A 24,715-nucleotide genomic window follows, 5' to 3' on the forward strand; every position below is an offset into this window, starting at 1 on the left:
AATCTGATAAGTGGGGAGCTGCAACAAACCATACATGGACAAGAGAACCTGGAATTGATAGAATGCTATTACAACAGTAGACCTAATGAGAGAAAATATATGAAACATCTGAGGTAACTACAGATGGACAGGAAACAGCTAGTTAAACAATGCTTCAAGATAGTAAAGAATTAGCTTCTCTCACAGCTTGAGAGAGAACCACACATTATATCCCAGACTCAAAGACGACCTGGAAGAATAAGTGGATGTGCAGCCAACACTTGAACCTGGGATGTCACTGCTACTCCCTCCATTGCAGAGCACTGCAGCTGATAGGAAATAAACTAGCCCTAGTCATTTGAGACTGGTTACTGAAGCTCAGTGGAGAAGTACCATACTAGAAGATGCCATTAGAGCCCTCATAGCCAAAGCAATAGCACTTAAGACTTACATACTGTTTCATACTGCGTTACAGCCCTCGCTAAGCAGTTTACAGTCAGCCTATTGGCCCGAACAATCTGGGTCCTCATTTTACTGACCTCAGAAGGATGGAAAGCTGAGTCAACCTTGAGCTGGTCAGGATTGAACTGCTGGAAGTCGGCAGAATTAGTTTGCAATACTGCATTCTAACCACTACGCCACTACAACTGTTGTGAACCTGGAAATACTAGGCCTCATAATCAAGAAAAATAAGCATACCTACCTCATCCCCGGGAAATGAAGAGAGTAAAAATCAAGACAACTCTGACAGAGGTTAGTCAGCTGGTGGAATTACTAAAAAATAAAAGGGCCTGATTCCATTTGCCCTAGAAACTGCTAAATAAAGGTTCACAATACACACTACCAGGCTAAGGAGAAGCAGAGCCAAGAAAATAACTAACCTGTCCTCCAAAGAACCACCCAAGATGTATCCCCATCTGCAGTAACACAGTAACTGCACAGCCACCAACAGCAGAAACTGAATAGGACTGGAAGAACATATGGGAGAAAAAGAAGAACACAACACAAGAGGAAACTGGCTGCAGGATGTTGGGTCACATTTAAAAGTGAGCAGCTGGAGAAGAATAGAAGAAAGCAACTAGAATAATAATATAACTTTAATGTTTTAGCTGAAAGAGAACTATTGTTTTGTAAATTATCATGATTCCAACTGGGGATAAGTATATGATTGTTCTGTGAGATGGGTAATCTCTAGATTTAATAAATAAAGTCTGTGATTTGATGGTGGCTTCAGGATATCTCTGGCAAAAAAAAGGTTACTGTTTTAAAAAAAAAACTGTAGACCTGAAGATGCAGAATGACTACAATTGTCCAAGTGCTTTATTTACATTACACTTAAATAAATTTGCATAATAAATGTCTCTGTCTCTATCACCCAGTTTTGTATCCATGTTGAACAATGACTGACAAATTAGGATTTCTTTGTTTATCAATTTTATTGGAAACAAAAACTGTTAACAAAGAAAAGTTTACCAATGTAGTTTAAATGAGCAACACAAAGACCGCCAAAGCTGCAGAAAGCATGGGAGATATAGGGGAGATGTATTTTATATACTATAGCACATTGGTACATTTAACATTTTTATGGTTGCTTACAAATATTTCAAATGGATTCCCTCATTTTAACTACATGGAAGCCAGATAATTTAGTTGATCTCAAAGCTAAGGATTAGCAAAGTACTAGCTATTAACAAAAGCTAAATCATGTTTTGTAGAACTAAGAAAAATGCCATTTCACAATTTAGCATTCATAAAATCACAATACATTAAGCTTTTACTTACCTTGACAACTGAATATTATCTTCCATTATATTTGACAATTTACTGCTTCCAATACTTCATGTACCTCTAACAATTACTCTTTTGTATTGGAAGCCATATAGAACAATACTCTTTGTATGCTATTAAAATAAAAACTTGGAGCTTCAGTAAGAGGGGCATGTCTTTAAATTTTTAAGGGCATCTTCTACAAAATGACAGCATTCTCATAAAATGGATTAAATATTTTCCTGAACTGCTGCATTGAAGATTTCTTTCTACTTGTAATTATATGAAAAATTTATTACCAGTCCAGACCAAACTCAAAGTGGAAACACGCTTCTCAACCAAGAACTAACTTAAACTAGCATTCCAAAATGTATCGCAACTTAACCTGGTAACATTAAACATTTCTGAGATTTGCTATTTTGATATATAAATATTAGTGTGGTATAAGCAACTAATCATTCAAGATCAACATACTTTTCTGTGCACTATTAAACAGAGCTGCTATGTCCACCTTCAAATTTCACATTAGTAGTTAACTTGGTGGCTTATTGGTTGCTAAGTACAAAACAATCTATGTGCAAAGCACAAAGGATTCTGAAAAGCAACACCACAGTCTAGGTCTTAAATTCATTGAATATACCAATGAGGAAAACTCTCCCAATGTGTCCTACTTTATTCAGCAAGGCCTCAACACAGTGCATAGTACATTTGAGTAATTATAATTTGCCAATTTATTGGTTTTTGTTTTTACTGTTTACAATTTACCTACCTACGTGCGCTCTTCAGATGTCTGTGCTCATTTGAGAACACCCCCATCCACAACTTATTTAAGCTTGTAGAAAATTTGATTTGGAAATTAAACATTTATACATTTTTCAAAATATCTTTTAAGTACAGCTTTCAGCAGAACTTGACCTGGAGCGAGACCTCTTTTTTGGCGGAGGAGATGGAGAGGAATTCTGCGTGCCAGAGTGGTTTTTTTCAGAGCTTTTTCTTTCAGGTGTACGGCTTCGAGAGCCCCTTTTTTCCGGGGTGCGGCTTTTAGAACGAGACTTGCTGGTTGACTTAGAGGATCTTGCAGATCTTGACTTGCTGCGAGACCTTGAATAACTTCGAGAACGAGACCGGCTCCTAATAAATATTCAGCCATTAGTTTTCATTGTGTGTGACACTCTATAATTCATATTCACCAAATACGTTTGCATGCAATTTTGCATGTCTATCATAGAATGCATATCACATAGAAGTCTGAAAATCTTAGCCTTTAAAGAACTTTCTTTACAGTTTATCTCTTTCCAGCATTTACAGCAAATCCTGAAAATGCAAGTTTCTCTTTCAAGTTCACTAGACTTACTGCTTCTTGAAGCACCAAGAATATGCTCCTCAGTTCATAGCCAATGTCTCTTTCCTATTCTATTTCCCAAGAATTACGCATTTGGATTTCAATTTCAGCATAGAGTACAAGCACCAGTATTTAAAATAAAAATAATTTTGAAATGCTTTGTTCTGCAACCTTAGCATAATTCAGTAAATCCATTCATTTATCCATTAGCAGTAATTGCTCTATCTAGTAAGTCTATATGCAACCCCGACCTAGTAAGAAAATCAAGTAGAAATTCCACAATTTAAGAGGGAAAGAAGGAAAGGTTTCCTTCCTTTAAATCTTGGCATAGTGTGTTTATTTAAAATGGACAGCCAATGCAAATATTTTAATTTACTCTGGGTGGATCACAAATGATTGGAGCAGCAGCAAATTCAGTTGCTTTCATTTATATTATGGGTTATTTTCTTTCCTAAGTTTTTGAACAATGCTTTAACTATTTATGTCTGATATCACTCTTTCTTGTAGGTTCTGCCATACTTGACTTAGCCAACAATGTACAAATGATGTTACCTGAAGTGTGAAATGGAGCCTCTAGAGAATTTGTACAAAATCTGCTACTAATACCAAATGACAGAAAATTTATGCTTTGACAGAAAATTTTGGGGATACAATGCTGCTGCTGCAACATTCCCTGAATTATCATATAAATATTCCAAATTATTTTATTGCTATTCATATTATATTTTATCTAACAAAATACCTGCGCCTTTTGCGATCTTCAATTAGTTTAATTCTACGTCCATTCAATTCACTGCCATCCAATTTATCCATTGCACTCTTCATGTCACTGGATGATGCAAACTCTACCACTCTGTTGATTCATTAGCAAAATTACAATAAAAATTATTAGTGGTGATAAAAGTATGGTATATTACATTTCTTCTTTCATAGAATTATAAATACATTACTGGTTATCTTAGTTTCTCCCAAAAATTATAACCAAATGTCAATATTACAGTATCTTCAATACCTATACCTAAAGTTGTTACAATTTCAGATCATAAGAGAGATGTGAAATATTTTCTCTATATGTTCTTTAGAACTTCTCCATGGAAATTTTTCTGTTTCTAGCAAATGATTGTGTGGAAACAATTTTTAAACAGATGAAAAGGAGTTGTTTCTCTCAGTTGTTTCTGACTGATTCTATATATAATAAAAACAGTTAACAGATTTTTGGGTTTTCTAGTTAATAACATTCAGAAAAATTCCATGATCCCAATAGACAGGATGGAGTTCTGATCTGAATAAGTCTGTGCTGATTCTGGAATCTGATTTTAATAGCATTTTCAGTTATATTCTGGAACAAAGATGTCTGTTAAACAGCATGGTGGAAGGGCTGGTGTTTAAAGCCCGCCCAGCCTCAGTAGATGCAAAATTTCAACTTGCCCTTCATTTGGATTGTTTCTGTGAGCATCCACAAAAGTAACTTCCCCAGCTTTCCTCATGAAGTCTTTCAAATCCTGCAGTAAGAGTGATAGTGCAGGTTAGGAAATAAGATTCAAGATGCATTGTTAAACAGGAGTTAATAGTTAACAAACTATATAGCAAAACATCATATGCTATAACTATGAGAAAAATTAAACTAATTTGTATAGTTAAGATATACCTTCTATAATGCCTAAAGTATATATAACATGTATTTTAACTATGAACATATGCATGGTGTTATTAAATGCAAGCATTTGATTGCCTGAAATCTCAGTTCACTTGTATATTCAAGGTTTGCCTAGAAACATACTATGTCCCAATCTATAAAAATTAAACACAAATGTCTTTATTAAGTTAATGCTAAGATTCTGTCACAACCTGTCAAAAGATAGTATTAAATTTTTTATGGCTTTTGTCAGTCCGTGCCACAACCTTAGTGTTATTTTAACAGAGACTTGCATTTAATGTATTTGAGACGGTGTTTATTTTGCAATGCTATGTAACTAAGTTACTTTTTTAAAAAGTCCTTTATGCATTATTTCTTAATTTTTACAAAATGTCCCAATAATAGCTGACATTTTATAGCCAGAGGCTACTTACCATAACATACCACAAGTGGTCAGATGATATAAGCAGGTACCCTTAAGCAAACAGTCGCTTGTCCAATAAGCCTAGCAGTTCAAGAGGAACTCCCTTACATGGGAGGGGCAGAGGAATGGAGCATAGCAATGTGCTTCAGGGAAGATACCAAAGACCCTGAAAGCATTGGAAAGTCTCCGGAAGTGGCTCTAGAACCTGAGGTTGACCTGTGCTAGCCAATCGAGCTGTGAGCCAACCAGGGTCTACATCGCCATGATAGCTGTGTCATGGGTACCAAAGGGAAAACTCAGAACAGGCCAAGCCCTAGAAATTCAGCCACTAGGAACCCCAACCTCTTGGGTTCTTTCTCCTCCACACAAGAGAAACGAGGGCTAACCCAAAGCAAGGCTGTTAAAAGAGGTTCAAAATGAACTTGGTTAGAGTATATTTGTGAAAAAAAATATACAAACAAAAAGCCTAAAGTTGAACTAGATTACAGGATACCTCAAGTTATATAGTGTTTAATAAAGTTCTGCTCAGATTTTACAAACTAGCATGTGAATCTAACAGTTCAATCACCTGAGCCTTCATCCTAACACAAAACAAAGCAGACATTCTTTCAAAGCAGGATTCAATTATAGCATACTGAGTACGCCAGTCAAAATTCTCCATGATAGTGAGTTTTTTAACAATAGAAGAACTTTGAAATCAAGATAGGAGTAATTAGTATACACTTGAATGAATCCTCTCAATATAAAACTTACAACACATAATGCAGTATGATAGTAACAGTAATTCAAATCACAGTAAAAGGTGTATTTAAACAACCCTTGCACAATTTTTAATTCATTAACTATGAAATAAGACACTCATTTATCTATGAATCTGATTATATCATATTTCAAATTTAATTACCTGGTGTGAAATTTAATTAAGGTTAATGTTAAATTAGCTCTACATATTTCAACGTCACAAGACATTCAATTATTTTTCTTTAGAAATTAGAAGGAAGATTGAAATAACTATATTAACACTTTTATTTAAAAAGTATTTTTATTTTTCTCATCCTAGATTAGTGGAAAAATTTTAAAGGGGGGTAGGAAAATAAGTTGTATATATGTACTTTAGGAGTTACTAGCATCTGGATTTTAAAAGCATATATCAGTGGGAAACTAATACCTTTAAACCTAACATCTTAAAATTCTAACTTAAAAGTTAGAATCCTTTATATGCTAGCTAAATTCACAACATTTTATTGAATTTGTGAACTTAAGTAAAGCCTTGCCTCAGGCATGATTGATGACTTCTGTTAGTAAGGCTCAAGTTAATTAAATAGCCCTCCCACTCAAATTAAACAGGAGGGAAAGTGATTTCAAAGGACTATGAAACTTAGCTTGTGTTAAGAGTTACCCCAGGATTTTCCTCTTCCAATTATAATTCCTGAGATTTTACAAAGTGTATCTTATGACAATCTCATACTATATTCTGTTACGTTTTAATTAGGAAAATAGAAAAGTAGGTGGTTGCTATTCAGTCTCTCCTGTTTCAAAGGAAATTAAGCTAGGCAAACAAGCTAATTAAGAAATGGGGATGGATGCATTATGATAAATATGTTTTCTTTCTGCCAGTAGCAGGCAGAGACTAACATTTATCAGGTTAAAACGTCTACTTTTTTTCAAGCACAGTATGAACACTGAGCACTAACTGAAGTCAAGTAAATAATATCTGCCATAACTTAGTGTTTCTTATACAATTGATAATCTCATCTAAATCAAAACTTTTAATACCTTCCTTCAAAATAATTAGCTGCTTGTATCATGGAAGCAAAATAGATTTGAACAGAAAATCACTTTATAGTTTAAAAGCAAGGAAATTTTTAGAAGTTGTTTACAAAGAAGAACCACATGGATCCCATCTATAATTAGCTGTAACGCATGGATCACTCACAAATGGGGAGGATGGCATACACTTAACCTGACAAAGTGATTGTTGTGGTTTTGCATGCATTTCAGCAGAAGTATACAGTGTTTGATGTTGCCCAATGAAAACTCACATTAATTGTTTCATACAATTTTTCTCTCCACAGGTAACCAAGAACTAATAGGATTTTTAAAGATATGAATACTGGCTCATAATAAATAAATACATACACATGTGCTTTCTGTGTGTGTTTGTATATACACATTTAAATACACACACACACAAAGTCCCAGAGGAATCATACTAGATGTGACTGAAGAAAACTGCCAGAATATGGTTGTAAATATGGTTGTCATAAATAATCTAGTGGGTTTGCCCAAGGTTTATCTATCTTATGTTTTCCTGCTTTCACAAAAAAAATACACAGAAAGGCATTTAGAGACCATCATGCCAGGAATAGCAAACAAAACATGCATACATTTCAGAAAATCAATTGTGAAACTATTTTTCTCTGGTTAAAATGTCAAAAAGACAACATGCCAAGTAGTAAACGTAAAGATTTCCTCTATCCAGTTGTGTCTGACTCTAGGGCAGGGGTCCTCAAACTTTTTAAATGGGGCCAATTCACGGTCCCTCAGACTGTTGGAGGGCTGGACTGGCTGGGTGGGCGTGACTAGGTCATGTGACTAGGTGGGCGTGGCCAATTTAACAGTCCATTAAACAATGCACACAAATTAAACTTTAATTTGTTTTGCTCCTGGAGGTTATTTTATTTGCTTTTGTTTGCATGTTGCTCTTTTGGTTGACTTTTCTTTTTACTAGATCATTTTTTCAATTGTTTAGGAGTCTAGTGGTCCACTTCAGAAAACTCAAGTTTTGCAGCAATTCTTCTCAGCCCCAAGGAGCTTGAGAAATTTAATTTAATTTAATTAATTCAATTTATACGCCGCCCCTCTCCGAAAACTCAAGACGGCATATAAATCTCTCTTCTCTCTCTCTCTCTCTCTCTATCTTCTGGAGGCGGGGAAGCGAAAAACAGGCAGTTTTCGCCCATTTTGTTTGGCCTCCTGCAGTGGTGGGTTGCTCCCGGTCGGTCTTTGTGAACCGGTAGTAACTGCGGTGGGAGGCTCCGCCCACCCACCTGGATGTCATTGTGAACGATCTGCGCATGCGCAGAAGCTTCTGCACACACACTCCCATTGCAGAGGTAAGTAGAACCCACCCCTGGCCTCCTGGGGCGTCTGTGTGCTGTTTTTCATCTCCCCCGCCTCCAGCAGCATTCTGCAGGAGCCAAAAACAGGCAAAAATGGCCTGTTTTTTGGTGAAAAACAGGCCACTTTCCCCCCATTTTTTGGCCTCCTGGGGTGTCTGTCCACCCCGTTTTTCATCTCCCCTGCCTCCAGAACGTCTCTGCAGGCCAAAATTGTTGACCTTACCTTTCAGTTCCAACCTGTGGGGCTTGCAAGGTAACTCCTGCGCTCGGCCCAAGGGTGGGTGGGGTGATGTGGATGGGGCAGCCTCGTGGTTCTGCATGAGCCAGATTAATGGCTTTGGCAGGCCACATGCGGCCCGCGGGCCATAGTTTGAGGACCCATGCTCTAGGGGGTGGTACTTGGCCCCGTTTTTTAGCTGAGGGGGCCTGTGTTCAAAGACGTTTCTGGTCATGTGGCCAGCATGACTATACAGTGAGGCAATGGAATACTGTTACCTTCTCATCAAAGTAATACCTATTTATCTGCTTGCATTTGCATGGTTTCGCACTGTAAGGTGGGCAGGAGCTGGGGCAGGAACAGGCGCTCACCTCATTAACCCCAAGTTTAATAAATAAATAAATAATGCAGTACTTGAGTCTTGAACTGCCAACCTTCTGTTCGACAAGCATCTTAACCACCAGGCCACTGTGCCTCCTATGCTAAGTAGTATCAATAGGTAATTGAATCTGGTAGTTGACAGGTGACTAAATGGGAGGAACAAAGAGGCTTTCTTCAGGACTAAAATAATGGAAGGACGCCTCTTGTAGTTAAATGTTACAAGTCATAGAATGCTGAATCTCAGATGCTGTGATGACATAAATTAAGAGCTGTTAGCTTCATTATTTATATACATACTAGTATGGATGCATACTGGAACTCAAATGCTGAGCTAAGTAGGTGTGATTAAGCAGCATTCTAATATTTTAAAATATTCCTGCTGGAAGCCTCCTTATCAGAGTTCTTTCCACCTGGGTTTTTATAAAAAGAACATTACATATTTCAATTCTAAGCCATTTTTCTCTTCAGATATTTTATTTCTTCTACATCAGGTCTGTTAGCCTGTGAATCATTTTGGCAGGGGCTGCAGATTATGTGCTTGTTGTAACATGTTGTAACACTCATAAAAGATACAAGGTAACTTTTTTCAAACTACTTTACTCACTTTTCCCTGAATTATAAGAGGGCTATATTGCTGAATGTAATCTGTGTAAAACAAGTTTTATATTCATGTCATAAGATTTGACATGTCAGAAGAGATGATATTGCAAACCTGGAAGATTAGAGATACACCAATTAAACAAAATGTTTTTATTTTTGGACAGTTTGCTCCCCGAAATAATCAAAGTTCCAATCTTCCTGGTTTCTCCCATGTGAATTTCTCATATTAGAGCAAGTGTAGCATGTTATGATACTCAATCAATACATCTGTTCTCCTCCAACTGCTATGACCCTATCTCTATGTTGACCTAAAATTATTATGCAATATATTAAACTGCTAAAATCAGTCTCTTGACAGCTCTCCAGTTCATATTTGCGCAATTATAATAAATCTTGATGTAACATGTTGGTTTAGTAAATTTCAGATGAATCAAGGGAAACTCAGTTGATATATCTGCCACTTTATATATGTATAAAATCCCAATGGATTTAATAGATTTTATTTTAATAGATACCTCTTTTTGCCCATTAGTCTGTTAAACTAAGGGTTTAGTTTACTTCCAACTTTTTATTTGTTCTTCATTCTTTGAGATGATGGAAAGCCCTATTTAAAGAACAGATACTGAAATTTATAGTGAAAAATAAGAGCACTCAAAATGTTTCAAGGCAGAATTTTTATTGTAAACCACCAAGAGTCATTTAAGTGAGACTGGCAGTGTAGAAATTTGATTGATGTCTCAATCATTTTTGTACACTTATGCAAAAAGGACTAAGATGAAGTTCAATAAAAATGATGGCCATATGACGATATGTCGAAAATGTAATAGCATTGTATTAGTTTATGCATAATATAGTTCTTCATACAGACTAAAATTATAGAAATTTTGAATAAAATCTAAACAGAATTGGTTAAAGAGCTGTGATGGTATAGTGGTTAGAACACAGTATTGCAGGCTAACTGCCCACAGCCAGGAGTTCAATCCTTACCAGCTCAAGGTTGACTCAGCCTTCCATCCTTCCAAGGTCGGTAAAATGAGAACCCAGATTGTTTGGGGGCAATATGTTGACTCTGTAAACCGCTTAGAGGGGGCTGTAAAACTATGAAGCGGTATATAAGTCTAAACGCTACTGAAATTAAAATATAATATTTACAATTTACTGAGTTTTCTTACTTCTTCCTATTAATATCTATTCTTTCAATCTAGCATAATGCAGAGTTCTTTTTTTAAAAAAATCTGGAAATGTGTACTTTTTATACACTGACAACAGAATTTATGCTGTGAGAAGCACATACAGAAATAGTAGGTTGGAGAAGAATGGCTTAGTAACCTGAATGCTATTTTAAAAAATCTGAATGGGAAAATGAAATGTAACATATAACTGTTTCCAAACTTGTTGAAGGGGGTATAGGTTTGCTAAAAGAAGTTTTTAAGTAATTCCAAACAATTGCTAAGGGCCAAAACAATCCCATTAGAAATAAACCAACTCAAGGACACATTAGAGAAAAACAAACTTGTAGTCTAAACTTTCACTCCCAAATGAATATCTGAAAACAACCCCAAACAGTTTGTTTCACTGACAATACTTATGCCCAAATACATGCACAAATTGGATATTTAAAATCATATTAGCTACTCACTGTAAGTCACAAGTCCCTTTCAGAATACAGATAATATAATGCACGAAACATCCTGCATTAGAACATAACACAATACTTTTAAACAGATGAATAATTCTGTTCATTCTATTGAAGCCAGATATAAAATTGGAAGCAATCTGCAGCTTTATCACTCAATGAGACCAGCCTTTTATTTATTATATTGGATGTTTAAGCATTGAGAGCTTTTTTTCCTGACAATCTTATGAGGTGAAGATTTCATTTGTCCAAGAAACACTAATTAGCAGTTTTTTAAATCTAAGCATTGTTTGCTTGTTGGTAATGCAAATGAAAGAAATGTAAGCCTCTTACTTAAAAAAAAAAGTGCTAATGCTTTATGTTACCTATTTTAGGAAACCAAAACCCATCCTTTTTAAAAAACATAAATGTTATTTAAAGTAAGCACCAACTCACCTGCCAGCTGACACGTGAAGAAAGATTCTCAACTATAAGTCTGTGTTCAGTACGAAGAGGTGGACCATACTGACTACAAATGGAAAACATTTCCCATTACTCTTTAACTAAATTTCCAGCAGAAAATTTAAACACTTTCTACTTTTGTCAGATTTTATCTCTTCAAAAAATTTCTAAAAAATATGACTACTCTGTATTTAAATAATGTATTTAAAGAACAGCAGAGTTGTTATTAGTTTACATTATGAAAGCAAGCAGAACTACTTATGACTGCCAACCTCCCAGTTATGTGATTGTATTTTGGATAATTGGCAACTGGCTCGCATTTACCACTGGTTGCAGTGTCCTATGGTCACATGACTGCGGTTAGCAAAATTTTTTTGGTTTCCAGCAAGCCAAAAAAAAAAAAAAAAGCATATTCAGAAAACTTGATGTACTTAATGATCACATGATTTACTTACAACCACATGATTCAATTTGCAATCATTATAACTATCATAAAATCAAGTCTGGTCACATGGTGTCTCAACTTATGACTGCAAGAACTTGCAACCAAAATTCTGGGCTCCATTGTAGTTGTAAGTCAATGACTACCTGTACAACATTTCAGTACAGGTAGTCCTCGAGTTACAACCACAATGAGCCCAAAATTTATGTTGCTAAGTGAAACATTTGTTATGTGAGTCTGCCCCATTTTACGACTTCTCTTGCCACAGCTGTTAAGTGAATCATTGCATTTGTTACGTTAGTAACATGGTTGTTAAGTGAATCTGGCTTCCCCATTAACTTTGCTTGTCAGAAGTTTACAAAAGCTAATCACATGATCCCAGGACACTGCAACCATCATAAATATCAATCACTTGCCATGCATCTGAATTTTGATCATGTGACCTTGGGGATGCTGCAAAGGTAAATGTGAAAAACTGTCATGTCGCTTTTTTTAGTGCTGTTGTAACTTTGAACGGTCACTAAATGAACTGTTGTAAGTGGAGGACTACCTGTACTGAAAGCTTTCATATTGAAAGGTATCACCTAATACAACAATTTCCAAGGAATTTATACCTTTGGCACAATTAAGGAATATATATGAACAAATCAGCCCCGAGAGGATAAGGTTGTGGGTTATACGTGCTTTTCAATAAGCTGCAGTAAGCTCAGGAACTATGTCAACTTCATTGACATTACAACAGCTCTGCTACTACAAGAGCTGGCTTGTTGCCATCAAACCCCAAGGTGTTATAAGAGAAGTGTATGAATAATTGAAACCTCCACATTTGTTTATTCAGTCTATCTTAAAAGTGATCGCTTTGTCATATCACAACAAATGCAATAATCAACATTTTTTGGGAGAATTAAAGAAGAGGCAATTTAGTTGCACACAATTTAATTTGCATACCTCTAAATGCCCCCTTTTTCAGAATATCCAGATCTTCAGAGCATTTAAACAGAAGTTTCAGAATCCCCCAACTGGCAGGCTGAGGCATTGGAAATAGTAGTCTCTTCTTGTCTGGCACTATCTGTCATGAACGTTACTACCATGCCAGATACCCATGAAAATCAGTCACATATCCTACTTTAAAAGTTCATTTATAGCCTGGACCTTGGATCATTCCTACTGCAGCAATAGCACTGCATTAAAAAAAAGAGAAGCTGAACAGGACATTTCAATATGCAAAAGTACAAATTCTCAATGCTTTGTACTTGTGGATGGCAAGAAATTTGCCTCAGAATGTAATGCAAAAATACAAATGTTATATGACTTAGAATAACTTTATTGTCACTTTGAATGTACACTACTAGGCATACATTAAAATGAAATTTCATTATATTTTATATAACCATCAATACAAGGGTCTGAATATGTACTAGCTACTTCCAATAATAGTTTATATCAGAGAATCTGAGAAACATGAGTGTTATTTTTAAAGATACTATCGAATATGTGTCACAAATTCTTCAATAGCCCCTATACGTTTCAAAAGAAACATTACTTAAGATCTCAAATTTCAGTTTCACTATAAGGTGTGATAGCCCTAGGATACTGCTAGCTTTTACAGCTATATTTTTCAACGATAGTCCAACTGCCCCGCAACTTAAAATTATAGACAACCAGGGCACAATACAGCTTACAATAGCCATTCTATTCAATGATGCTCATACAAGAACAAGCTTTACAGATTGAAATTTAAACTTTATGAAACCCAAATTATAAATCTTTCCTTTCGAGACTGAGTAGAAGCTGAGAATAATTTGTAGAAGCAATTATGTGCAATCTGTAAATGCTTCAGACAGTTACAAGCAGTAGCAGTAACCTCTCTTCTCAATGTTTAAATTATTTGAACCTAGCATCTTCAACCAATAAAGTGCATATACCAAAATTGTTTGCAATTACATTAGCATGGAGTTACAAAAATAAAAAAAGATGATTTTATTGCCTTACTGGAGAAGTATCTTAAAATGTATCTAGAAATATCAACTATATTACAATTCTGAAGCTAAGGACTGAGATATTTTAAAACCACATCTAACAGTGCAGTAAACAAAATTTCCTTCTTACCTAGATCCACCCCCATAAGACTGGTAATAATTGAATCGTTGTGGGTATCTGCCCCTACCCCCTCTTCGGGCTCTGGCATGTTCAATTGTAACCCTATTAAAAATAAATAAGTTTAGTATTTCAGTCTTTTTCTAGTGGAAAGGAATACATTAAACAGCCAAATATGATGGTGATAATTTTGAACAAACTTAAGAACAAAAGCAAATTCTTGTTAACTCAGATCATTACAATCAAGAAAATCTCTCACTGCCTAAATTAAGATCTTCAGACATTTATAACTGAAAAGTAAAAGGATATATAAGATGACTAAACAATGTGCATTCATTTCTACAGCATTTATTTAGTTAGGAATTGGCCAAGAAATAGCTGAAAAACCAATTTCATAAACAGCATATTACTCCCCACCAACTTTTCCATCAGGGTTTACACAGAGGACTTGGGGGCGGAGAAGATTCTCTACGGTCTATGTTAAAGAATAAAGATGATTCATTAGGAAGACATTCCTGATGTTTCTTAATTTACCAAGCTTCTGCACAAGTGAATCCCATTTGTGCTTAAGGAGTTCTAGTGGGTACCTCTAAGACCTGAAGTTCTCTGTATCAGAGAAGTCATACATCTCTGATATAAATCAATAATGCTTTTGGGCTGCTTCAGAAAACTGAGTATTTATTAATTTTGTTACAAATGAAATCCTGCCTATGACACTTAATTCTCTGATTTAAGGCTTTGTGTTTCAAAATTAAAAGTTTTTAAAAGTATCTTTTAATTCTCAAATATTACTCCATAATTTCTGTGCAAATTTAATTGGTCCTAGTAAACATACTGCCTGACTGTGCATTTGGGATTTTTTCCCATATGAATTGGCATGGTGTTGTCCCTTTTTATTCTATCCTCACAATAACCCCACAAAGCATATTAGAATGAAACAAAGTCAGATTTGCAATTGCACTGTCATATGACTTGAGATTAAACAGTACCTTTCATTACACAGCTCTTTGCCATTCAATTCATAAACTGCATCATCTGCATCTCTGTGATCCTCAAATTCCTAGGAAAACAAAAGAATGAAACAAAATATTTTTGCTTTTAAAAGTTCTATCAGCTATTGCTCTGGTTATTGTTGGAACTATAATTTAAAATTGCCTAACCCTGATTTTAATTCCTGAGATAATTTTTATCCATTGCATTGTATCAGATGTGGAAAACTCAGATGTCTCCACATTATGCTCATAATTTTCAGCATTCCTCCCTATTGGTATAAATGTACGAGTATGTTACAGGTAGTCCTTGCTTATTGACTTCACTTAATGAAATAAAGATTTTTTTATAAAAAAAAACTTTGCAACCAATCTTAACATTTACAAGTGTTACAGTGTCCAATATATGTGTGCATTGCTATGGGCTTGCGACAAGCAAAGTTAATAGAGAAGGCAGAAGTAAAATCATAAGTCATGGTCATGTGATTTTTCATTTAGCGATGAAAGGGGAACTGAGGAACTGTCATAGTTACATGATTTTCTGCTTAGCAATCAAATTGACCCACTTGCAGTCACTAAGTAAGGTCTCCTGCATAAGATATAGTTCAGAAAAACAAAAATATACAGGCTCCTAATGCTTGATACAGACTGTGCTATCCTTTTATATGACTATATCTTCAGGAGTGAGAGATGATGGAACATGCAGTTCCACAAATCTGGACTGAAAAAGTTGTTAGTGATTTTTTTTAAAAAAAATCTATTCATTTTAAGTAAATAAAACAAAATATACCTTATTTATATGTATATCTAGAACATGCAAGGGTTTCACACCAAAAGATTGGAAATTAAATTATAAGGTTCTACTAAATCCTGTAATTTTTCTTACTAGAATGTTTGAAAATCTGTAAAAATATTGGCATTGTCCTAAACATTTCACCAGTAAAACCCTCTTCATAATATTGAAATAAATTTTCAAATACTCAAATAAAATTCCTTAATAGAATTTCATAATATAATTTAAACCGACTTTTCATGTTAGGTTTTTATATAAATGGTGACCAAAAGCTAGAAGTTATTTAAAGATACAACTACTTGCAGCCTCTATAAACATGGAAGGCTAAATGTAAGGGGATCCTCTCTGTTGCTTGGAAGAAAGATAAACAACTGCTCAATTTGCCCATCTTCTTCTCCTTTCAGGGATGAGAGAAATTATATGACATTCCCAACATTAATCATTCACTTTTGGTTCTCTGATGAGCTGCAATAATATGCAGCAAGACAGAATTTATTGTTGCCTGCACTGGTGCAGGCTAGTTAGCTATTTCTGTCTCTAGCAGCAGACAAGACAAGTCTATATAACTTGAGTTTGCTTGTTAAAAACATTGCTAACAATTTATTGAATTTTCTTCTCCAGTTAAAAGTGGGACATGTATGCACTTCTATCAGTATTGTATTCTTTATTTTTTTGAGAAAATGTAGAAGTGTGTTGGGTTTCTTTCTAGCTTATCTCCAATTTTTAACAGCAATATTATGGAACAAAACTGTGCACGAAATACAATTATGGAGACTCTCCTACTTCTTTTCCAGTTCATATTTTCTAAGAAAAACAGTGCAGCACTAATGTCTACCCTTTCTCATTTTTTAAAAAGGGTTTACTGGAGAGGCATGAAGGCCCTGGAATTAAAAAAATAGTTACAAGAGAAAAAAGAATAACTGTAACTCAGGGTTGAACTGTGGAGTCCTTGGTGCTCTCAGAATCTGATTATTTGCCTGCAGACATTAAATTACCCAGTAGGTAACATCTAGTGATGTCAGGTTGCTCCCTGTTTATATACATTAGCTTGGCCTGCCAGTGTTGGTGGAGGTGTGGTTTTTTCTTGGTAATTCCATTAGTGTATTGTTTCCAGCCTGATTGTTCCTGTATTCTTGAATTAAAAAGCTGAGGCTGCAATGAGAGACTTATATGAGCAAATTACAGCCCAGACTATACTCTAAGGGGATGTTGCAGATACCAACTATAAATAAAAGCAAGTATCAAAGCAAATGAACACATATATAGTACATCACATCATGTGATGATCATCATACCCCATGATATTGCTCCAGTAGCTGCCTAAAACAGAAAATATACCAGAATAAATATACTTACCACAAAACCAAAGCCATTTTTGAGATTAATCTCACGTATACGGCCATATCCTTTAAAAAATTTCTCTACGTCTCGTTCCCGAGCGTGTGGGCTTAAACGTCCAACAAAGACACGACAGCCACTCATTCTATTCCAAGCTGCAAAAAATAAAGTTGAGGAATTCTTGTTAAAACTGCTGCTTAAATAAATCCAAGCTCAGAGGTCTTTAAAATAATATTTTAAACCAAGGTTGGGTTTTTTGGGAATTTTCTTTCTTTTCCCCATTTCTGTAAGAATTCATATAAGAATAACAGAGTTGGAAGGTTATCTTCTTAGATATTTTCTAATCCAACCCCCCTCCACAGGCAAGGAGCCCTATCCCATTTTGGACAAACCATTGTCTAATCTCTTCTTAAAAACTGTGTTGGAGCATCCACAACTTCTGGAGGCAAAAATTGTTCCACTGATTAATTGTTTAATTTATTTATTTATTAGTTTTATTATTTATATGCCGCCTTTCTCCGGAGACTCAGGAATTGTCAGGAAATTCCCTGGATTTTTTTCCTGGAACCTGGATGCGACGTTGTCAAAAACACACCTGATGAACCAACAAGCGAACTACTAACTCTAATGAAAATAGACGATTCTGGCTTTCTATTCTTACCCCACTTGCTACTTATAGCATGGACATCTTTCCAGGTTCATATAACCCTTGGATCACTCTGGTAAGCGCCTCCAAAATAAACAGTGAAGCTCCAAAATCCTCCTTAACCCCATTTAAGCAAACACACTCCGGATGGCCGATTCCTACAAGGCCAGGTAGTCAACTAAAAAAACAAAACAAAACATAAAACCCATCACCCCTTCAGAGATACCTCTCAAGGCTGTAGAAAAAAAGAGCGATAAAAGAGGTTTGTGGTTTGGTTTGAAAGAAAGACGTCGCTTATAACATGAGAAAAGGCAAGCGGTTCAAAAGAGGAGAATAATAGAGGTCATTAAAAATCACCTCTGCCTTCGCCCCCTTCTCAAGAGCTCCTCTTCAACAGAAGTGGACGTTAATCTGTTTAGGTTTAGAGAGGCAGGAGATGCGGGGTGCAGAACTTTGGAGGAAAACAACACCGGCCGGAGGAGGAAACGAGGAAGCTCAAGAAAGGAAAAGGAGGGGGGGGAGAGAAAAGAGAAACTTAACGGCAACAATGACGGAGGCGGAGAGGAGAGGCTGCTGGGAGGGGAAAAGGAAGCTAAGACCAGGCTGAACAACCGATAAGGGAAACGGCCCAGGTTAGGCTTCAGCTTCAGCGTCAGAGCCACCTGCCGCTTACGGAGCCATTTAAAATCGTTACCCACCCACCCACCCCCAAGAAGTTCTGGCCGACTCACCTTCGCCTCCGTCTCCCCGCTCTACCGCCTGAAAGGAAACCGTCGCGCACGTTAATGGCAAAGCGTTTTAAGGAAACTCGTTTCGCCCGTGCGGAACAGCAACGTTCACTTCAGTCCGCCAGAGAAAATGGCGGCGCTACTTCCCTTAAGAGGAGCGGCAACGAGGCAATGGCGCCTGCGCAGATTCTTTAAGCTCCAACCCGCTGGCGGACTGCGATTCCCAGACTTCAGCGCGCGCGTATTCTGAGCTCGGGTAAACCCGGGTGGAAGGGAGGCTTTCCCTCTGGGGGAGGAGTTACCGGCGGAAGTTACCTACTAGGGCCGCGTGGAGGGCGGGGGCGGAGGAAAAGCGTCTGTGGACGGAAGGGAGAGGGAGGGTGGAAAATGTTGTTAGAAGAACGAACAGGTTACCTTGTTTTGTTTTGTTTTTAAATCAGAGTTTCTCAATCTCAGCAACTTTTAAGATATATGGACTTCCATCTCCCAGAATTGCCCGGCTAGTTAGCTGAGCATAAGAAACAGTATTCGAAATGATGCCAGCAAGCCGTTTTGGAATCTTGAAAGGAAATTCTACAAGTGTTGCTTTTATTTCAGATTATTCCTTCCTATTTGTATTTGGTAAGAAGTCTAAATCCTCCTACAATTAAGGGCTTTCAGGCAATAGAAAACAAAATCGTTTTCATCCCTGTTCTGCTGAAAGAGGCATCCCTACAATGCTATTTTCTTGGAGACTCACCAAAGCTTGAAGAGAGAGATGTTTTCTTCTGATTATCAGGGATTATTGCTTTATCCCTAGTTCAGTTGTACAACTTGGTGTGACTGGCACCAGCAGTATTCTAAACTAAATTTATACACGTGTAAGGCTGAATCCTTGACTTCTCTCATTCAGAAAATACAGTATTAAAAATTAGGTGGCAAAAGCTCCCTGCCTAGGAGCTTAGATAGATTGCCTTAGTTTGAGAAACTTGGGCTCGGTGAGCTAACTGATTTTAGGAACAGAGGTGATGGTAAATTGGCTTTGTCTTTTGGGCAAAATAAAGATTATTGTCAGTATCCAATTGGATTTACTCATTTCAAATTTGTGTGGTGGTTCTCAGTACTTATAGCAATTTGAAGAACAGGCTGAATGTATAAGAATAATCAGTACTTGATATTTTGTCTGGCTTATGTTTTGTACTTAAGATATACGTTAAATCTGGAAGCAAAAAAATGAGTACTTATGTATTCATAAACAGTTAACATTCACAAATTTAGTGATATTTCCATATCTAGGAGCCACCAGCTCTGCCCTGCAAAAAAAAGAATGGTTGGAGGTAGTTTTCTATTTTTCTGTTGTCACTGCTTGCTTTCTGCAGTCTAAAACAAATAGCCCTTCAGCAATAGGACGTATGGAATATGGCATTGATTTGAAGGATTTGCTCTGCTGGTTCAAGGAAACATTTCAAATATTTCTATAGTTTGGTAGTTTTGGCTTTCTAAAATGTTAGTGGTTCCACAAATGTCAACTATCTATGAAAGGAATATTTGTAAGAATTGATACTGTCAGACTGTATTAAATAGAGTCTGACAAATGATGAAATAGCATGTTTGAGTCATGCTGAATGTGATTTAACTGATATTTGAAAGAGTTCTCTTCGTGTCCCACTTAGGGACTGAGGCAGCATCAGCATCCTTAAATTGGAAAGCTGTAGCCAAAGCTTCAGAACTCCCCAAATAAATCCAGTTGGCCCATCTATGAGTGCTGGTCTAGATCAGGGCTGTCAAACTCCCAGCCCATGGGCCGGATGTGTCATGTGCTGGCCACACTCACACCGAGTTTAGCAAAGGGGGGGGAAAGTCCCGATACATCATGTGACGCTGCCATGACGACATGAGTTTGACACCCCTGGTCTAGATAGACCAATAGCTGATACAGCAGAGCTCTTGAATAGGTTTGCTGTACTGATGCAACCTTCATAACTGTCACAATTGTTGATGTAATTAGTTATCATAAAATAACTGTCAGTTTTGGAAAACAATTTTTTTTTTGTTGCTTAACTGCCACATATTTTAGCTGGGGAAGTTGGGAGGGGGTTGTTGTTCGAGTGGTAGAAAATTAGTTATAACAACATTCTGTATTCAAGGACTTTTGCCTGCGTCTGACGGAGACTGCCTGAAGATTGTATCCAGTTGAGTGTGAAGAGTTGATTGGACAATGTGATGAACTTGTGGGTGAGGGACAGGGCTGTGAACTGTCAGCTGGGTGTGGAAAACTTGGAAGCTTTCAGATTTGGGTTTTCTCAGATGTGCCAACATGACATCTCTAATAAATTGGAACTTTGAGGAACCTCAGGCCTCAGAGCTTTATTTTGTTGGGGGTGTTCCTTGGAACCCTGACAATAACATTTTCCTTAAACAAACTGAAACATACCGGTAGAAATCTTTGTCTCAACATTTTTATTCTTAAAATCAGCAAATACTTGGCAAGAGCATGAATGCATTTAGAACTTCATTGTATGGAAAATGTCAGCACATAATGTGAATACTTGAAGTCAGTCTCATATTCAGCTTATAAGCATAGGAAAGTACCATACTGATCAAAACAAAACAGAGTCAAAGGTCTGAGGTTTGAGAAGAATGTAAGATTCTGGCTGGAATATGATTTTATCAGCCCAGTTTCTAGAAAGACAAGACCAGGACCCAAAGCAGGGTCTCTAAACTTGGCAACTTTTAAGACTTGTGGACTTCAACTCCCAGAATTCCTCAGCCAGCCACAAGTCTAAAATTGCCAAGTTTGCAGACCCCCGTTTTAAAGGATAAGGACATTTAAGGACATCTAAAGATCATAATAGTTAATGCAGTGGTCTTTCCAATAGTAATGCATGCTGAAGACCAAGAGAGAGAATTACAATGCCTTCAAATTATAATTTTGGAAATGTTTATTGAGAACCAATGAATTTTAAGAACCACCAATTGCTCAATCCTAACCAAATAAAATAACCTTGTTCCATAGGGGGGAAGAGCAAGCAAATTGAAAATTATTACTTTGGGCATGTGGTATGAACAGATTATGGATGAGAAAAAATAATTGTATTAAGCGAAGTTGAGGGAAATGGGATGGAAAATCAATGGATAATTTGAATTAATGGGATCAAAGAGATTACTGGAGTATCCCTGGAAAAGCTACAAGCTGTTTGATTGTGTGTGTGTTGTTTATATTGTATATATAAAATTGAAGACTGGGCCTATTCTTTCCAAGAATATAAAGTTCAGTAGTGAAAACTGTAACATTTTGAAATAAAAAACAAACAAACAGATGTAAGCATAAGGTAAGTGATAGTGCTTGCGAGAAGGATCTGGGTGTCCTGGTAGACCAGATTAAAGTATGAACCAGCAGTGCACTGCAGCCGCTGAATCTGGGCAACTCTGGGCTGCACCAACAGAAGTATAATGTCAAGATCAGGGGAAATGCTACTTCCACACTGCACTGGTCAGATTGCACCTGGAATACTGTGTCAGGTTGGGTTACCATAATATAAAGAGGCACTGGAAAGAATGCAGAGGCCCAGAGATGGTGAAGTCCTTGGAGGTTAATCCTACGAAATTTGAAATAAGAAAAGGCAAAGGGGAGACAATAGCCATCTCCTGACAGTTAAAGGGTTTTTTACCGAAAAAGTGTGGATTCATTCTTCATAGCACCCGAGGGTAGGACCAGAAGCAAGGGGTGGAAGCTTTAGAGGGAGATCTACATTCAAAATGAGGAAGAATTTCTTCTTCTGCCTGCCTGCCTCTGGCAGTCGAAGGTGCTCCACCTCAAGTTTTCAAAGGTTGAACAATCATTTGTTTGAAACAATCTTCCATCCCTATGATTTTATTTCAATGTTTGAAATTTTAAAAGCCATTTTGTGTTATTGAGCGCTCGGAAGTGATGGGATAATTTTAAATACACAAATATGCTCACTTATTCCTCAAATATTTGACATAAAAATACCCCTCCCTTCAACAGATTAGGCTGTATGACAGTAAGATGCAACAGGTGGCCCTTCAGATACTGCTCAACTACGTGTTATTTCAGTATATTTAGTCACTGGCAATGCTGGTCAGGGTTGCTTATTGTTGCAGTTTACCAGTATCTGGAAAATGCTGTCCTTTCCTATTACATAAAATATGAGGTTTGGCAGGAACTCCAGTAGAATACTACTAAATGATTAACTTCACATGACTCACATGTACAAGGGAAGTTTGTAATGGAACTTCTAAGCTGCATTCAACTTTAATTTTAAATAGACCACCTTTAGATCATGTACAGTAAGGCATAATAAATAGTTAACTAAGAGCATCGCTAAACTGATGGAAGAAATAAAATATTTCTTTTAGTTCTGTGTGTGTGTGTGTGTGTGTGATATGGATTGTCAAGATGTTCCCTTCCAGATATTCTCAAAAATATTTTCCTGAGCTTCTACCAGAGCTTTATCTTAAATCTATTACTGCCTTAATAAGATTAAGGGGTGTGTGTGTGTGTATACTGTGTTTCCCCGAAAATAAGACCCTGTCTTATATTTTTTTTAACCCTGGAATAAGCGTCTGCAAGATTCTTGTAATCAGGCATAGTGTTATTGGATAAAGCCAAGGAAAAAAAAAAACGGGTGCCCCTTGTGGATTTGTAGATTACTGCTTAAGCAGGAATCTTATTTTTGGAACAACAATTAAATTATAGTACTCTAACAAGAATCCATATCACCCACACAGACCCAAATACTCTTGGGAGAAAATCTGGTAAAGGAGAAAAACACTTCTTCCTCACAAATACTTGATTGATTGATTGATTGATTGATTTAGTAAAGAGATGCATGTTGATAATATATTTTCTAAAATCTAACTTTTAGGCATGGTATTTTATTTAGAATCAAATGTAGAATAATAAGAGTATGGGAGATTAAGGTCTTTGCCTTCGAATGACAAGAATGAGAGATACTGGGATAATTTATCAAAGCAGATGGGAGAAACAGTTAACACTCCTATGCATTGTTACTAAGAAATTGGTTTTACTGAATAAAATAGTACAAGTCTACTCTTGATTAATATATACATAAACACGCTTTTGAGTATGTTATTTCTTTATGCTAATATGCTATTACCGGTATGTTAATAAAAGTTACTATTATTATCTTAAATTAATCCACTGCAGGATAAAATCCTGTGAAGATTAGGGACTGTAATTCATCACATCGATCTAGTATGAGTTGGTAGAAGTTTTTTTGACTTCCCAATCGAGCTGAAAGTCCTTGATCCAAAATCACCCAGCCAAGCTTACGGGTCTAAAGGGAGACCTACACTCACTTTAACCCCTGTGTTCCACTAACACTCATATTTCTTCCTTTCTCTTTCTCCCATCTCACGGTGATTTCACTGATATATCCATATAATAATAATAATAATTTTACTGTCATTGTACGTGTATACACAGTATACCCATACAACAAAATTCATTTAACACTCAAAGACCAGGTCCAACACACATAACAATCCCCAAACACACTCCCACCCACCACAATTCCCCACCCCTAAACCACCCAAACATCCACACAACAGACCAAATAATACTGTCCAACAGCTCACTGATGGTGGCCCTTTAGTTCATTGTTGAGTGCAATTATAGCTCTGGGATAAAAACTATTCAGAAAAAGTGTGGTCCGAGTTTTAATTGTTCTGTATCTTTTGCCAGAAAGTCCAAAAAGATTGTAAGCAGGATGGGAAGAGTCTCTGAGAATGTTATGCAACTTTCTCAAATATAGTTCTCTTGGCAACAACATGGAAGTGCAGCTGCTGTTTTCCAGGGTATTTCTTTGACCTCCTGTCTAGCATACTGCCCCGATATTCCCTAGGAGTTTCTCAGCCACATACTATGCAAGCTGTTTAGCTTCTCAGCCTAGACTTGGTAACGCTAGGGATATAAACAACACATTCAAAGGAGAAAGAGTGGATACATTTTGGTGTTTTGCTGTTTTTTAAAAAAGATAATATTTGAATATTGTACCTTCTCACATGATCAAATATGTATTTAAAGATGCAGCTAAACAGAGTTAAGTAAGTGAAACAGACAAAGTAATGACATCTAGATTTGTTATTACAAGATTTTTTTTAATATGGTCTGT

General features: G+C 36.5%; 1 protein-coding gene and 1 long non-coding RNA gene across 3 annotated transcripts in view; one reads left to right on the forward strand and one right to left on the reverse strand.

Annotated features, from left to right (window-relative positions):
• The window catches only part of LOC139313085 (uncharacterized), a 62,351-nt gene extending 55,084 nt beyond the window's left edge, over positions 1 to 7,267 (forward strand). The window contains exon 3 of the long non-coding RNA XR_011600071.1: positions 7,224 to 7,267. This is a non-coding gene — a long non-coding RNA (uncharacterized lncRNA). The remainder of the gene's footprint in view (positions 1 to 7,223) is intronic.
• Positions 1,410 to 18,720, reverse strand: LOC139313076 (serine/arginine-rich splicing factor 5-like). Of its 2 annotated transcripts, none has more exons than XM_070938441.1 (8): positions 18,582 to 18,720; positions 17,223 to 17,359; positions 15,074 to 15,144; positions 14,097 to 14,189; positions 11,540 to 11,612; positions 4,517 to 4,590; positions 3,831 to 3,941; positions 1,410 to 2,877 (listed from the first exon to the last, which is right to left on the reverse strand). In XM_070938441.1, the coding sequence occupies exons 2-8, from the start codon at positions 17,346 to 17,348 to the stop codon at positions 2,634 to 2,636; spliced, it is 792 nt and encodes a 263-aa protein (XP_070794542.1). In that variant the 5' UTR covers positions 17,349 to 17,359; positions 18,582 to 18,720; the 3' UTR covers positions 1,410 to 2,633. The 2 variants fall into 2 exon arrangements, with proteins under 2 accessions (XP_070794542.1, XP_070794553.1); XM_070938452.1 differs by lacking the exon at positions 18,582 to 18,720 and adding an exon at positions 18,208 to 18,332.
• Positions 18,721 to 24,715: the final 5,995 nt, after the last annotated feature.

Source organism: Pituophis catenifer, unplaced genomic scaffold (genome assembly GCF_029215685.1).
Source record: "Pituophis catenifer annectens isolate HBS135680 unplaced genomic scaffold, rPitCat1.0.hap2 SCAF_1, whole genome shotgun sequence".
NCBI lineage: Eukaryota > Metazoa > Chordata > Lepidosauria > Squamata > Colubridae > Pituophis > Pituophis catenifer.